The sequence below is a fragment of the Callorhinus ursinus genome, unplaced genomic scaffold (assembly GCF_003265705.2).
Source record: "Callorhinus ursinus isolate GAN/ISIS: 27379988/994484 unplaced genomic scaffold, GSC_fseal_2.0 scaffold11, whole genome shotgun sequence".
NCBI lineage: Eukaryota > Metazoa > Chordata > Mammalia > Carnivora > Otariidae > Callorhinus > Callorhinus ursinus.
Genome location: NW_027397073.1, coordinates 44814648 through 44829661, shown reverse-complemented (window position 1 = coordinate 44829661; position 15014 = coordinate 44814648). Strand labels below are relative to the sequence as shown.

The following is a 15014-nucleotide window of genomic DNA, read 5'->3' as shown; positions in this document are numbered from 1 at the left end:
AAAGAACAGTAATGAATGCACTTACACTTTCTCACTCATTGTATTTGATTTTGTTCAGCAAGTGTGTAGGAGTATGCTACACATCTGCTGCCCCAAGTGTTATAGTCATTAAGATGAGGAATGATGGGGATCCAGGATTGTTAAATCCCAGCTCAGAACTTTGTGCTATATAAAAATATCACATACCATATACATTTATATATTTTATTTATATTCATAATATATATAAATATAATTTATGAAGTTATGGTTATATATATGTATTTTTTTTGAAGTTTTATTTAAGTAATCACTACACCAAGGTGAGGCTCGAGCTCACAACCCCAGGATCAAGATTTGCTTGCTCCACCACTGAGCCAGCCAGGCACCCCTATATTTTTAACTGGCATATTGTCTTCCTCCACATGTATGATCTTGACCCCAGTTGGGCTGGAGGCAGGGCAAGGCACACCCAGGATCCTACAGGTGGGTACTGAGGCTTGCTTTCCTCACCTTGTTCTTGCCAGGGCTGCACACTGGTGCCAAGGTCTCATGGGGCCCACTTTTTTTTTAAGATTTATTTATTTATTTGTCAGGGGGAGGGGAGAGAGAAAGCAAGAGAGGGAGCACAAGTAGGGGGAGCGGCAGGCAAAGGGAGAAGCAGGCTCCCTGCTGAGCAAGGAACCCGATGGGGGACTTGAAGATCCCAGGACCCTGGGATCATGACCTGAGCCAAAGGCAGACACTTAACCGACTGAACTACCCAGGTGTCCCGGGGTCCACTCTTTATAGCTGAGGGTGCACACAGCCAGGCTGTGTAGAGCCTGTGTCTACCTCAGGGGCAGGCCTTTGGGCTGTTATATGATTACCTATCAAATTGGTATGAAGACTAACTCATAAACACCTCTAATATTTTATTACTGTTTTTCACAATTAAAATACTGGAAAAGAATACTTAAGGATATTAAGGAAGAAAATATGAATAGGAAGATAAGACAGAATTGTTAGAGGAGTATTTCTGTTGAGTTTCAGTCTGAATGAATAAATATGACCCTGAATGTATATTATTTTGTAGAATTTTTTTCTAATAATCTCATCTTTAGTTATTTGAAAATATAACTTTATTATTTTTCTAATTATAAATGTAGCTTATGCTAATCATAAAAAAGCAAATAATGTACATATCTATAAAGTATATAATAAATACACAAAGTAGAAAGCAAAATTACCCTGCAGTTGAATCCTAGGAAATAATCACTGTTTACAGATTGTTTTTTTAACTTACAGACCTTTCTCTGTACATACACTTCTAAAAATTTTTTTTAAATTTTTTTTGAAGTACAGTTAATATACAATATTATATTAGTTTCAGTATACAGCATAGTAATGTTCAACATTTAAATTAGGAAGTGATCACCACACTAAACCTAGCTATTATCTATCATCATACAAAGTTATTAAAATATTATTAACTATATTCCCTATACTGTATATTGTATTCACCTGTCTTATTTTATAACTGGAAGTTTGTGACTTGTTTCACTTAGCATATAATATCCATGTTGTTGCAAATGGCAAGATTTCATTCTTTTTGTAGCTGAGTACTATTCTGTTGTATGTATACCGTATCTTTTATCTGTTCATCCATCAAAATATTACTTTGTAGAATATAAATCTGATTTCTTGTACTTTACAATACAACTCAGTTTATAATCTCAACTTATTAAAATACATCATTGTTTTCAAGAGTTCTTTCTTTCAAGAGTTTCTTTTTATAGAATGATGGCAGTTGGATTATTCCAACTTGTATTTCTTCTGTATGGGCATTAGTTCCCATGGGATTCTTTGCTGGGACATTTTGAGTTTCTTGTGAGTTACTTTTGTTTAGTAATACACACTAAATTTTATATTTTATTTACAAAAAAATGAGAGAATAGAATACTATACCCAAAATTCTGTTCAGAAGTCTTTCTCCTGACTTGTTTATATTAGCCATATCTGAGTTTAAGGACTTTTAAGTAGTTCACTATTAATAGCAGACTCAAATATACATGGTGACTTTTTCTTTTTTGAAGTGAAAAAAATGAAGCTCTGCTATTTTGACTTTTCTCCTTTGTAGCTAAAAATAAGGCCCTACTATTAGTTTAATTTCTCTTCCTTTATCCCTAATCTTTGCCCTCTGGATTTCTTGAACTATTCTGTTGGAGAACGCCCTAGCATTGTTGTTTTCCAGAGACTTGTAAAAAGCAGCCCATTAAAAGTCTTTATTTTTTAGAGACATATTTTGAAATATTTAGGGATAAAAAAGATATACCTGGGATTTAAAAAAAAAAATTGAGGGTGGTGAGAAAATGAGTGGGTAGGGATATGGATAAAACAGGATTGGTAAAGAATTAATCATTGTTGAAGCTGGGTAATAATGGAATAGGTGGTTTCATTTTATTCTTCCCTCTACTGTTGTATATGTTTGAAATTTTCCATAAGTTAAAAAATGAAAATAGGATCCAAATGGAGATTTAAGTTGGGCAGTATATAATGCAAATTTGAATTTCACTCTAAAAATAAAATATATTATGTAATAGTCATGTTTTTCACTATTGAACAAGATAATTTTGCAACATACAAATATAAATTTTAAGTAGACTTTCTGTTACGCTAATGTAAAGGTGTATTTACAGTTAGGTGAGCACAGTCATTTGTTCTACTGTTATAATTGAAAGCTTGTTTTTTTCTAAAGCAGGTTTAGTTGAATGAGTATATTAATAGTTCTCATTGTTTCAGGTAGTCCAGCAGCCTTCAGGAGGTGTTGCAAAACAAGTGACCACACTTCCCCATTCCTCAGCATTGACCATTCAGAAATCTGGACAGAAGAAGATGCCAGTGAGCACTGCAATACCTACCAGTCAGTTTGCTCCAGGTAGACCCCGATCCATCCCTGCCCCATCACACTGGGTTTGGAACATGATAGGGTTTTGTATCATTCTATTTTTTTTATTGTTACATTAAGAAAGATAGTCTTTTAAATAGGACCTGGGGGGAGGACTGAAAAATAACTAGTACATTCTTTATACATACATAGCTACTTTTTAGGGATATGTGTTGCTTTAGAATAAAAGAAGCAGCTGTTCATGGTATTTTTGTAATTAGAATAACATATTTGTAAATAAAGCACTTTTTAACATAAAAATTGCTATAGCTTTATTTCTTTTTAAAATGCACTACTTTTTCTAAGTTTGGAAATCATTGTTACACGTAAAAGTTAGAGATTTCATGTATTTTTTTAAATCTACAAATATGATATATTATTAACATTTATCACCTGTCACTTTTTCTGCATGTTTTTATAATACTGGTAATTCTGTAGACTGTTTGAAGACTATATAAAAAGAAATGGAGGGGCACCTGGGTGGCTCAGTTGTTAAGTGTCTACCTTCGGCTCAGGTCATGATCCCAGAGTCCTGGAATCGAGCCCCGCATCAGGCTCCCTGCTCTGCGGGAAGCCTGCTTCTCCCTCTCCCACTCCCCCTGCTTGTGTTCTCTCTCTCTCTCTCTCTCTAACTCTCTCTCTCTCTCTCTCTCTCTCTCTCGCTCTCTCTCGCTGTCTCTCTCTCTGTCAAATAAATAAAACCTTTAAAAAGAAATGGAGAGGTCTTGATTTTATAAGATGATTGCTTGTGCAGGGAATAAATTCATTGTCGTTTTTGAATTTAAGTATAGTTCTAGGACAGCTTGAAATTTTCTTTGTATACTAAAAGCTGTTATTCTGCATTTTTCCTAATATGGCATGACTTTTAATTCATTTTTCTTTCTTCTTTTGTTTGTATAGCTTCCATTCTAAAGCAAATTACCCTGCCAGGAAATAAGATTCTGTCAATCCAAGCATCTCCTATTCAGAAAAATAAAGTAAAAGAGAATGGAACAACATCCTTCAGGTAAAGAAAATAAATAGTTAACATTGGTCTGGTTAAAGGAAAAGATGAATGAGTAATACTTAATATATTGATGCCTTTTTAAAAAGCTGACAATACTTTATTGAGTATAATTTATAAACAAGTGCACAAACCTTAAGTGTATAGTTCAATGAATTTTGATAAACATATATCCCTGTATCATCAAGATACTGAACATACCCTTCACCTTCATGCTCTTTTCAAATCAATGACCTCTGACCCCTGACTCCAGCAGCTGCTATTCTTACGTCCATCACCATAGATCATTTTTGTCTGTTCTTGAACTTCACATAGATGAAAAATTACATTAACCTTTTTGCATCTTTTTTCACTCTGCATGTTTTTGAGATTCATCCATATCATTTTGAACATTAGACGATTGTTCTTTACAGGGGGGAAGTATTGTATAAATGTAAATCTCTTTATTCTTTTTCCTATTGATGGACATTGAGTCGTTTCTGGTTTTTGACGGTAATATGTAAAGCTGCTGTAAACATTTACATCCAGATTTTTATGTGAACATAGGTTTTCGTTTCCAGAATATGATTCCTGGATCACTAGGGAAGCGTTTGTTTAACTATTTAAGAAACTAAACTGTTTACCAAAGGAACTGTACCATTCTGCATTTCTACCAGCAATGATGAGTTCATTTGCTCTTCAATTTTGTCAGCTTTTTGTATTGTCAGTTCTTTTGATTTTTACCATTCTAAAAAGTATATTGTGGTTATTTTGTGGTTTTAATTTTCATTTCCCTGATGACTAACGATGTTGAGCATCTGTTCTTGTATTTATTTGCTATCCATATACCTTCTTTGATGAAGTGTGTGTTCAAATCCTTTGACCAGTTTTTCTTACTGAGTTATTTGTTTTCTTATGGTTGAGTTTTTAGCATTTTTTTATGTATTCATGATCCAAGTCTTTTGCCATGGTAGTGATTTGGGAATAATTTCTTTGTAGTGTGTTCTATCATTCTCTCACCAGTGTCTTTCACAGAGCAAACATTTAATTTTGCTGAAGTTAAGTTCATTGTTTTTCCTTGTAAATTATGCTTTTCATGTTTTATCCAAGAAATGTTTGTGCAACTCTAGCTTACAAAGATTATCTCTTATACTTTGTTCAGAAGTATTACAGTTTTAGGTTTGTCCTTCTTGTATTGATATTCTTTAATTTCTGCCATTACCTATATAAATATCAATGTGTGGGTATTCTACTTTCTTCTTCCTCAACCTTCTCCCAGTTCTAGTTGCATTATTTCTTTGTCACAGTATAAAAACATTTGTGCATTAGTCTTTCTTTCTCATCTCCACCTGCATTTTAGTTGTAGGTCTACTTTTATATTAAAATGATCATCTTCAGTCCTTTCTCTGAATTTTTCATAGTTATCTCTTGGTTGGATGAAGTTCATCTACTCAAGAAAGGCTCATTTGGTATAGAATATGCTAAATTCTTGTATGTTAAAAACTGATTTCAATGTCCTCCATACTTGAAGGACCACTGGCTGGATAGGAAATTAACATTTTGTATTGCATTTTTATTTCATATTGCATTTTTAAAAATGCTTCTCTACTATTGCCTTAATATTTATGTTGTTTTTTATTTATTTGATCTTTTTGTCTGAAGGCCTTGAGAATTTATCTTTAAAATCTAATATCTTTATATTAGGATGTACTGTGAAATATGGACCATTCTTACTTCACTTTCCTAGGTTACCAGTTGGCCCTTTTAATATGTAGATTCTGATCTCTTGAAATGTCTGTGAAGTTTTCTTGGATTATAGTTTGAAATATTAGTTCTGGTCCATTGTTTTATGTTTTACTCTTCAGGGAATGCAGGAGTATGGATTTTATTCTTTTTATCTCCCTTACTTTCCATTATTTTGCCTCTGATCTTTTTTAATTTCTTTATCTCCTTTTCATTCCCTTGGTTGTTTTTATACCTTTCTTCAATGCTTATTAATAGGGTTTTGGTTGTATCTATTGGCCTATGAAAAACCTCTTTGATTCTCTTGTCTGCAGCACTGTATAAATTTTCCTTTCCCCGGGCGCCTGGGTGGCTCAGATGGTTAAGCGTCTGCCTTCGGCTCAGGTCATGATCCCAGGGTCCTGGGATCGAGTCCCGCATCGGGCTCCCTGCTCCTTGGGAGCCTGCTTCTCCCTCTGCTTCTCTCTCTCTCTCTCTCTCTCCCTCTGTCTCTCATGAATAAATAAATAAAATCTTTAAAAAAAAAATTTTCCTTTCCCCATTTTGGTCCCCACCCCCAAGCTTACACATTTAAGTCTACGAGGTTCAATTGAATAGAGCTCATACTATGATCTAGTAGGACATCTTTTTAGTACTTTCTGATTTGGGATGCGCTTAGTCTTCCTGCTAATAGAATATTTCATCCTTATGCCTGCCATTGCCACCAGCTCTCTGACCTCTTTACAGCAGTTTTACTAGTCTGCTTTTACCACAGGCCTTGAGTCAGATGAGGTGGGGGCACATTGGGTGGGTGGGGCAAGGAGTGGGTGGGTGGGGAACTGTTTGCCCTTTTTTCATTTATACTTATTTTGAAGTTTGGGTATTCTTTGTCTTTGAGTTATGCTGAGGTTGTGGTTTTCCTTGTTCTGTATTGTTTTGGGAGGAAATGTTAGAAGATGGACATCTAGGCAGTCATCATTGTCTTCCAATACAGTGTGTTTAGTCTGTGTCAGTCAAGATACATAGACTATTTTCAACACCCCAAAAGCTTCCTGGTGCTCCTTCCTAGCCAGTCCCCTTGTTACACTCCAGCTAGCCACTGACCAGTTTCCTGTTATTGTGGTTTAGATTTCTTTTTTATTTTTTTAAAGATTTATTTATTTATTTTAAAGAAAGGGAGGAAGAGCAAGCTTGAAGGGAGGGGCAGAGGGAAAGACTCTCAAGCAGGCTCTCCACTGAGTGGGGAGCCCAACATGGGGTTTGATCCCAGGACCCCAAGATCACGATCTGAGCCAAAACCAAGAGTCAGATGTTTAACCGACTGAGCCACCCAGGCGCCCCTAGATTTATCTTTTTTATTTTTTTATGATTTAAAAAAATATTTATTTTAGAGAGAGTGTGCAGGGGGAGGGGCAGAGAGAGAGAGGGAGAAGCAGGCTCCCCGCTGAGCAGGGAGCCTGATGCGGGGCTCGATCCCAGGACCCTGGGATCATGACCTGAGCAGAAAGCAGATGCTTAACTAACTGAGCTACCCAGGTGCCCCAGATTTGTCTTTTTTAAATGGTTGCCTTTTTAAAAATTGTATGTTGATTTTATAATTATTAATCAAGTTATTCTGCCATTACCAGAAATCATAACCTCCACTTCTTTTTTTAATACATTTTTGTTATCTGGTGGAAGTATCTTTTTTGGGGGCGGGGGCGGGTTGGGGCAGAGGGAGAGAGAGAGAATCTTTAACAGGCTACACACCCAGCACAGAGCCAAGACAAGGCAGGGCTCGATCTCACAACCCTGAGATGATGTGAGCCAAAATCCAGAGTCTCAAGAGTGGGTATTAACCGACTGAGCTGGTGGAATTATCTTAACTCCTGTGTTCTTGACAATTAATCATCATCCTTATTTCTAAAGTCCATGCCTGATATTCCTAATATCCATGTTAACTGTAAGTCTCTTTCTTTTACCTGGCTTTTTCATCCTATTTCTTGGTGTCTACTTAGTAATTTTTTTTGAGTCAATGTCAAATATGTTTAAAAAATAATTATAGGAGTTTTGGATTAGTTACCTCCAGAAAGAGAATTTACCCAATTTTCTGGTTGGCAGTAGAGGAGCAAATTGCCTCAATATAGTCAGTAATTGAGCTGGTTCAAAGCTAGGTTGTAATCTTTCCAAGGTTAGCATATCCCTTTGGTTCTCCTGGCCCTTCCCCTCAGGAGTTTCAGCTAAGAGTTAGGGTGCTTCTCTTTGCTGGATTCTGAAAATTTTTATTTCCTCAGTACTTTAAGAGTCCTTAAAACTCACCAGGCTTTTGTTGTTGTTGTAAACTGTCTTAATTCTTTTTCCCCCGTTTTTAAAAAATTTTTGGAAAATATGCATCACATAAAATTTACCATCTTAACCATTTTTAATTGGCATTAAGTACATTCACGTTGGTATGCAACCATCACCACCATCTATCTCCAGAACTCTTTTCATCTTATAAAATGAAACTCTATACCTTTTAATCCATTAGTCCTCATTTTTCCACCCCCCCATCCCCCGCCAGCCCCTGGCAACCAACATTCCACTTTTCTGTCTGTGATTTTAACTACAACAGTCTCATGTAAGTGGAAATGCACAGTATTTGTCTTTTTGTGGCTGGCTTATTCCACTTAGAATAATGTCCTCAGGGGTTCATCCATGTAGCATAAGTCAGAATTTCCTTCCTTTTTAAGACTGAATTATATTCTGTTTTATATCCACTCATCTGTCAATGGACACTTAGGTGTCTTCCACATTTTAACTATTGTGAATAATGCTGCTGTGAACATGGGCATACAAATATCTTCAAGTCTGTTTTCAATTCTTTTGGTTATATATCCAGAAATCGAGTTACGGGATCATATGGTATCTATTTTTAGTTTTTTGAGGATCTGCCATGCTGTTTTCCACAGCAGTTGTACCATTTTACATTCCCATCAACAGTGCACAGGAGTTCAGATTTCTCCACATTCTTGCCAACACTTGTTATTTTCTGGTTTTGTTTTCTTTGACAGTAGTGTTCATAATAGATATAAAGTGATACTTCTTTGTGGTTTTGATTTGCATTTCCCTAATGATTAGTGATGTTGAGCATCTTTTCATGTGCGTATTGGCCATTTGTATATTGTCTTTGGATATTTTCTATTCAAGTACTTTGCCTATTTTATAATCAAATTTTTTGTTATTGAGTTTTATATTCTGTATATTTCTCCCTTATTGGCTGTATGATTCGCAAATACTCCTTTGTGGATTGCCTTTTTACTCTGAAGTTAATGTCTTTTGAAGCATAAAATTTAAAAATTTTTGTGAAATCCAGTTTGTTTAATATTCTTTTGTTGCTTGTGCCTTTGGTGTCATATCCAAGAAATTATTGCCAAATCCAGTGTTTGTCCTGTTTTCTTCTAAGAGTTTTATAGTTTTAGGTCCTATATTTTTTATCCTTTCTGGTTATTGATCCTTTTTCAGTTAAAAAAAATTTTTTTTTAAGATTTTATTTGACAGAGAGAGAGACAGCGAGAGAGGGAACACAAGCAGGGGGAGTGGGAGAGGGAGAAGCAGGCTCCCCACTGAGCAGGGAGCCCAATGCAGGGCTTGATCCCAGGACCCTGGAATCATGACCTGAGCCGAAGGCAGACGCTTAACCTACTGAACCACCCAGGTGCCCCTCAGTTAAAGTTTTGTACATGGAATTAGGTAAAGGTCCAACATCATCCATTTTAATGTGTATATCCAGTTTCTTCAGCACTATACTATTGCTAAAAAACACTATCCTTTCCCCACTGAAAGGGCTTGGCCCCCTTGTCAAAAATCATATGACCATAAGGTGCCTGGGTGGCTCAGTTGGTTAAGCGACTGCCTTCGGCTCAGGTCATGATCCTGGAGTCCCAGGATCGAATCCCGCATCGGGCTTTCTGCTGAGCAGGGAGTCTGCTTCTCCCTCTGACCCTCCCCCCCTCATGTACTCTCTCTATCTCATTCTCTCTCTCAAATAAATAAATAAATAAATAAAATAATTTAAAAAAAAGATCTTAAAAATCATATGACCATATATGTAAGGGTTTATTTATGTCTTCTCTGTTCTATTTCATTTGGGTTATATGTCTGGCTTTATGTTAGTACCACACTATCTTGATTACTGTAGCATTGTAGTAAATTTTGATATCAGGAAGTGGGTCTTCCACCTTTGTTCCTTTTCAAGATTGTTTGGCTATTCAGGGTCCCTTGAGATTCCATATGAATTTTATTTTATTTTTTATCTTTTTTTAAAATCTTTTTTTTCTTTTTTTAAAGATTTTATTTATTTGACAGAGAGAGATACAGCAAGAGAGAGGAAAGGGAGAGTAGGAGACGGAGAAGGAGGCTTCCTGTGGAGCAGGGAGCCCAATGCGGGGCTCAATCCCAGGACGCCAGGATCGTGACCTGAGCCGAAGGCAGATGCTTAACAACTGAGCCACCCAGGCGCCCCTCCATATGAATTTTAAGTTGGGTTTTTCTATTTCTGCAAAAAATGTCACTGGGATTTTGATAGAGATTGCATTACATCTGTAGATTGCTCTGGGTAACATTGACATCTTAGTAATATTAAGCCTTCCAATCCATGAATATTGGCTGTGTTTCTATTCATTTATATCTTCTTTAATTTCAACAACATTTTGTAGTTTTCATTGTGCAAGTCTTTTGGCTTCTTGGTTAAATTTATTACTAAGTATTTTATTCTTGTTGATGCTATTGTAAATGTTTCTTATTTCCTTCACAAATTGTCCATTGTTATTATATAGAAATGTAGTTGATTTTTTTGTATTGACTTTGTATCCTGCAGCTTTGTTCAGTGCATTTATTAATTCTTTTTGTGGAATCTTTAGGGTTTTCTAACACATGAGATCATATCATCTGTGAATAGAGATAATTTTACTTCTTCCTTTGGATTCATTTCTTTTTCTTGCATAATTGCTCTGGCTAGAATGTCCAGTACCATGCTGAATAGAAGAGACCAAAGTTAACATCTTTATCTTGTTCTTGATCTTAGAGGAAAAGTTTTCAGTCTTTCATCATTGAATATGGTTTTCACTGTGGGTTTTTCATATCTTGTTTTATTATGTTGAGATACTTTCCTTCCATTCCTGGTTTTTTGAATGTTTTTATCATGAAAAGGTGTTGGATTTTATAAAATTATTTCTCAGCATCACTCGAGATGATCAGTGGCTTTTTTCCCTCCTTTTGTTAATCTGTATTAAATTGATCAATTTTGTATATTGAACCATCTTTGTACTCCAGGAATAAACCCCACTTAGCCTTGGTGTATGATCCTTTAATATGCTGTCCAGTTCAGTTTGGTAGTACTTTGTTGAGGAATTTTGCATCATTGTTCATAAGGGATATTGGTCTATAGTTTTCTTTTAAATTTTTTAAATTTAAAAAAATATTTATTAGAGAGAGAGAGACAGAGTGTGGGCAGGTGAGGGGAAGAGGGAGAGGAAGAGACAGTTTTAAGGAGAGTCTGTGCTGAGCACAGAGCCCAACACGGGGCTTGAGCTCATGACCCTGAGATCATGACTTGAGCTGAAACCAAGAGTTAGACACTTAACTGAATGTGTCACCCAAGTGCCTCTTTTTTTTTTAAAGTAAGTTCTACACCCAATATGGGGCTTGAACTCACAACCCCAAAATAAGAGTCACATGCTGTACCGACCGAGTCAGGCACAGCAATCTGTAGTTTCCTTATGGTATTTTTGTCTGGCTTTGGTATCACGGTAATGCTGGCCTCATAGAATGGGTTAGGAAGTATCTTCTCTTCAGTTTTTTGGAAAAGTTTTAAGAGGATTTGATATTAGTTCTCCTTTAATGTTTGGTATAATTCACAGTGAAGCCAGAGCTTTTATTTGTTGGGAGATATTTTTATTACTGATTCGGTCTCCTTAGTAGTTGTTGATCTGTTTAGATTTTCTTTGTGATTAAGACTTGGTAGGTTTTGTGTTTCTAGGAATTTGTCCATTTTATCTAGGTTATTCTATTTTTTTTTTTTTGCCTACAGTTTTCTTAGTACTTTCTAATAATTCTTTTTATTTCTGCAGAATCAGTAGTGATGTCTCTATTTTCATTTCAGATTTTAGTTAATTTGAGTCTTTTTATTATTAGTCTAGCTGAAGGTTTGTTCATTTTTCTATCTTTTCAAATACCAACTTTGGGGTTGATTAATTTTCCTTATTGTTTTCCTATTCTCTTTTGTTTATTTCTGCTCTAATTTTTATTTTTCCTTCCTTATGCTGCCTTGGGTTTCCTAGTTCCTGAAGTTGTAAAATTAGTTTGTTGATAACTTTCTTGTTTTTTGTTTTTTTTTTAATTTGAGAGAGAGAGAGTGTGTGTGTACGCGTGAGCCAGGGGGAGGGGAGGCACAGGGAGAGGGAGAAGCAGGCTCCCTGTTTAGCAGGGCTCACTTCCAGGACCCTGGGATCATGACCTGAGCCAAAGGCAGGTGCTTAACTGACTAAGCCATCCAGGCGCCCCTCTTGTTTTTTATAGCTATAAATTTCCTTGGCACTTCTTTGCTGCTTCCTATAAAGTTTGGTATGTTGTGTTTTCATTTTCGTTGTCTAAGTCTTCCCTAATTTCCCTTTGGATTTCTTCTTTGACCCATTGATTATTGAAGAGTATATTTAGTTTACATAAATTTGTTTAATTTGGCAGTTTTATTTTCTATTGTGGATTCGAAGTTCATCCCGTTGTTACCAGAGAAGCTGTTATCTTTTTAAATCTACTTAGATTTCATTTGTGGCCTAACATATGGTCTATCCTAGAAAATGTCCCATGTGCACTTGAAGAATATATATGCTTTTGTTCAGATAGCATATTCTGTATATGTATGTTAGATTTAGATAGTTTATTACAGGTTTTGTTTGCATGGATGACATTAGTATCTATTCAAGAGTGAAAGATAGGGTGCCTGGGTGGCTCAGTCCATTAAGTGGCCAACTCTTGAGGTCATGATCGAGCCCCGAGTTAGGTTCCATGCTCGGCAGGGAGTCTGCTTGAGATTCTCCCTCTCTCCCTCTCTGTCTGCCCTCCCCCACTGTGTGCACACACTTTCTCTCTCTCTCTCTCTCTCTCTCTGAAATAAATAAATAAATCTTTAAAAAAAAAAAAAAGAAAGACAAAGCTTGACACTCTAGCCTACTTTTTAGGGTGATACTAATGGATTAACCAACACTTCAATGATTTTTTTTCTCAGCATGTTGCTAATCCATTTAACCACTGTTTATTGTCTGCTTTGTACTTGTCATTGTGTTTCTTATATAATTATGTTATCATTCTGGTCATACTCCATCTTGTCTCTTAGGAGTGTCAATAACTGAGTGTCTCTGTTATTCTTCAGAAATCAAGATATCTTCAGTCTTAGATATTCTTTTGATCTGTCAGTTTAGAGGCTTATTTAAAAGGCAATAACTTAGTAGTTATTATCATTTCAGTAATATTTATTCAAACTTACAGTGTACCAGGTACTGTGCTAATAAGATAAGTTCTATAACATTCACTTTTCCCAATATCATAGTGAGGGAGACACTGTCATCTGTGTGATGAGTTCTTTTTCTCTCACTGCTTTCAAGATTCTCTGTCTTTGTCTTTTGAAAGTTTGATTATAATGTGTCTCAATATGGGTTCTTTGAGATGACCTTGCTTAGAGTTTTTTTTAGCTTCTTGGATGTTTATGTTGATGTTATTCCTCAAGTTTGGGATGTGTTTAGCCATTATTTCTTTAAATATTCTCTGCCCCTTTCTTCACCTTCTGAGACTCCGCAATATATGTGTTTGACCATCTGATGGTTTCCCACAGGTCCTTGTAGGTTTTTATCAATCTTTTTTCTGTCTGCTCCTCATTCTCAGTAATTTCCATTTTCTCTGTCTTCAAGTTCACAGATTCTTTGCCTTCCCTAATCTGCCTTTGAAATTTTCTGTGATTTTTTCATTTTAGTTATTGTACTTTTCAGCTTCTTAATTTCTTTTTGGTTTCTTTTTTGTTTTTCTCTTTTCTTTCTTTTTTTTTTTAAGATTTTATTTATTAGAGAGAGAGAGAGAGAGAGCATGAATGGGGGAGGGGCAGAGGGAAAGGTAGAAGCAGACTCCCTGCTGAGCAGGGAGCCTGACGTGGGGCTCCATCCCAGGACCCTAAGATCATGACCTGAGCTGACGTCGATGCTTAGCCAACTGAGCAACCCAGGTGCCCCTTAGGTTTCTCTTTATTGTTATTTGCATTTTGTTCATACATCATTTTCTTGACTCTCCTCATATCTTCCTTTTGTTTTTTGAATATTTTTAGAACAGTTGTTTTAAAGTCTTTGTCTAGTACATCCATCCCTGGGTCTTTTTTTACAGGGATAGTTTTTGTGTTGGTTTTTTTCCTGTTAATTGGTCATACTTTCATATTTCTTTGTATGTCTCATGATTTTCTGTTGAAAATTGGACATTTGAATCTAATAATGCGGCATCTCTGGAAATTAGATTATTCCCATTCCCTAGGGCTTGCTGTCTTTTGTTTTTTTGTGTGTGTTGTTTTTGTTGTAGGATCAACCTGAGGTATGAACTTTAGATCTTAGGTTGTTTTTAGCTTTTGACTTTCCCTGGGCATGTCTGGTGACTTTCTCTTTTCCCTTATATATGCAGTTGCCTTTGAATGTCCTAATCTTTCATATCTGGCTTCTAAAAGAGGAAAATGAGGGGAACGGGGGAAATGGGACTCACCCTTTATATGCCTTAGAAGTCACTTTGGCTAGAGGGTGAGGGCCCTGCAACAGAGGAAGTAGTATTAGCAACAATGCCTACCCACCTCATAGTCTGCACCTCTGAAATCAGAAGCAACAATCAATGATCTGAGCATATATTCCTGACATTTGGAGGACAGTTTCCCCCCCATTCCTCCCCCCACACACACACCCTAGTTGCCACAAGCTGTGTGCAGACTGCTCTAATACATGTGCATGGCTGTTTGCCTCAGGGCTGGAGTCTGGGGGATGGGTAGCCCTTGCCAAACTAACAGCTGAAATTGACCCAAAACCCAGTTTATCTTACAAGCCTTCCCCTGAAAGTTGGAAGCCTTCAGAAGATTCAAAAGTTCCAAAATAGTCACACCAGACAGATTCCTTATGCTCTTCTGCCATCTCCCAGAATCCTTCTCAAGAGTGCTCTTCATAAGCTTTTTGCTTGGCTTCTTTGACTTTTCTTTTGCAGAGCTTCAGTGTTCAGTGCTTTGCATGAAAAATCATCACATAATGTCAAGTCTGCTTTGTGCCTCAGTTCTTTTATAGGGTCATGGCCTACACCCTGAATATTGGCAGCCTCAGAAACCTTGAACTCTAACTTTCTGTCTCTCATCGTCATGAGATTGCCTAATGCTCT

At 36.4% G+C, this 15014-nt stretch overlaps 1 protein-coding gene across 4 annotated transcripts in view; it reads left to right on the top strand.

The window, feature by feature from the left end:
• TAF4B (TATA-box binding protein associated factor 4b) overlaps positions 1-15014 on the top strand; it is a 126073-nt gene that overhangs the window by 32785 nt on the left and 78274 nt on the right. For all 4 annotated transcript variants that reach the window (XM_025886782.2, XM_025886779.2, XM_073898387.1 and 1 more), the window contains exons 8-9: positions 2761-2896; positions 3806-3911. In XM_025886782.2, the coding sequence (XP_025742567.1) occupies positions 2761-2896; positions 3806-3911 (242 nt within the window). The remainder of the gene's footprint in view (positions 1-2760; positions 2897-3805; positions 3912-15014) is intronic.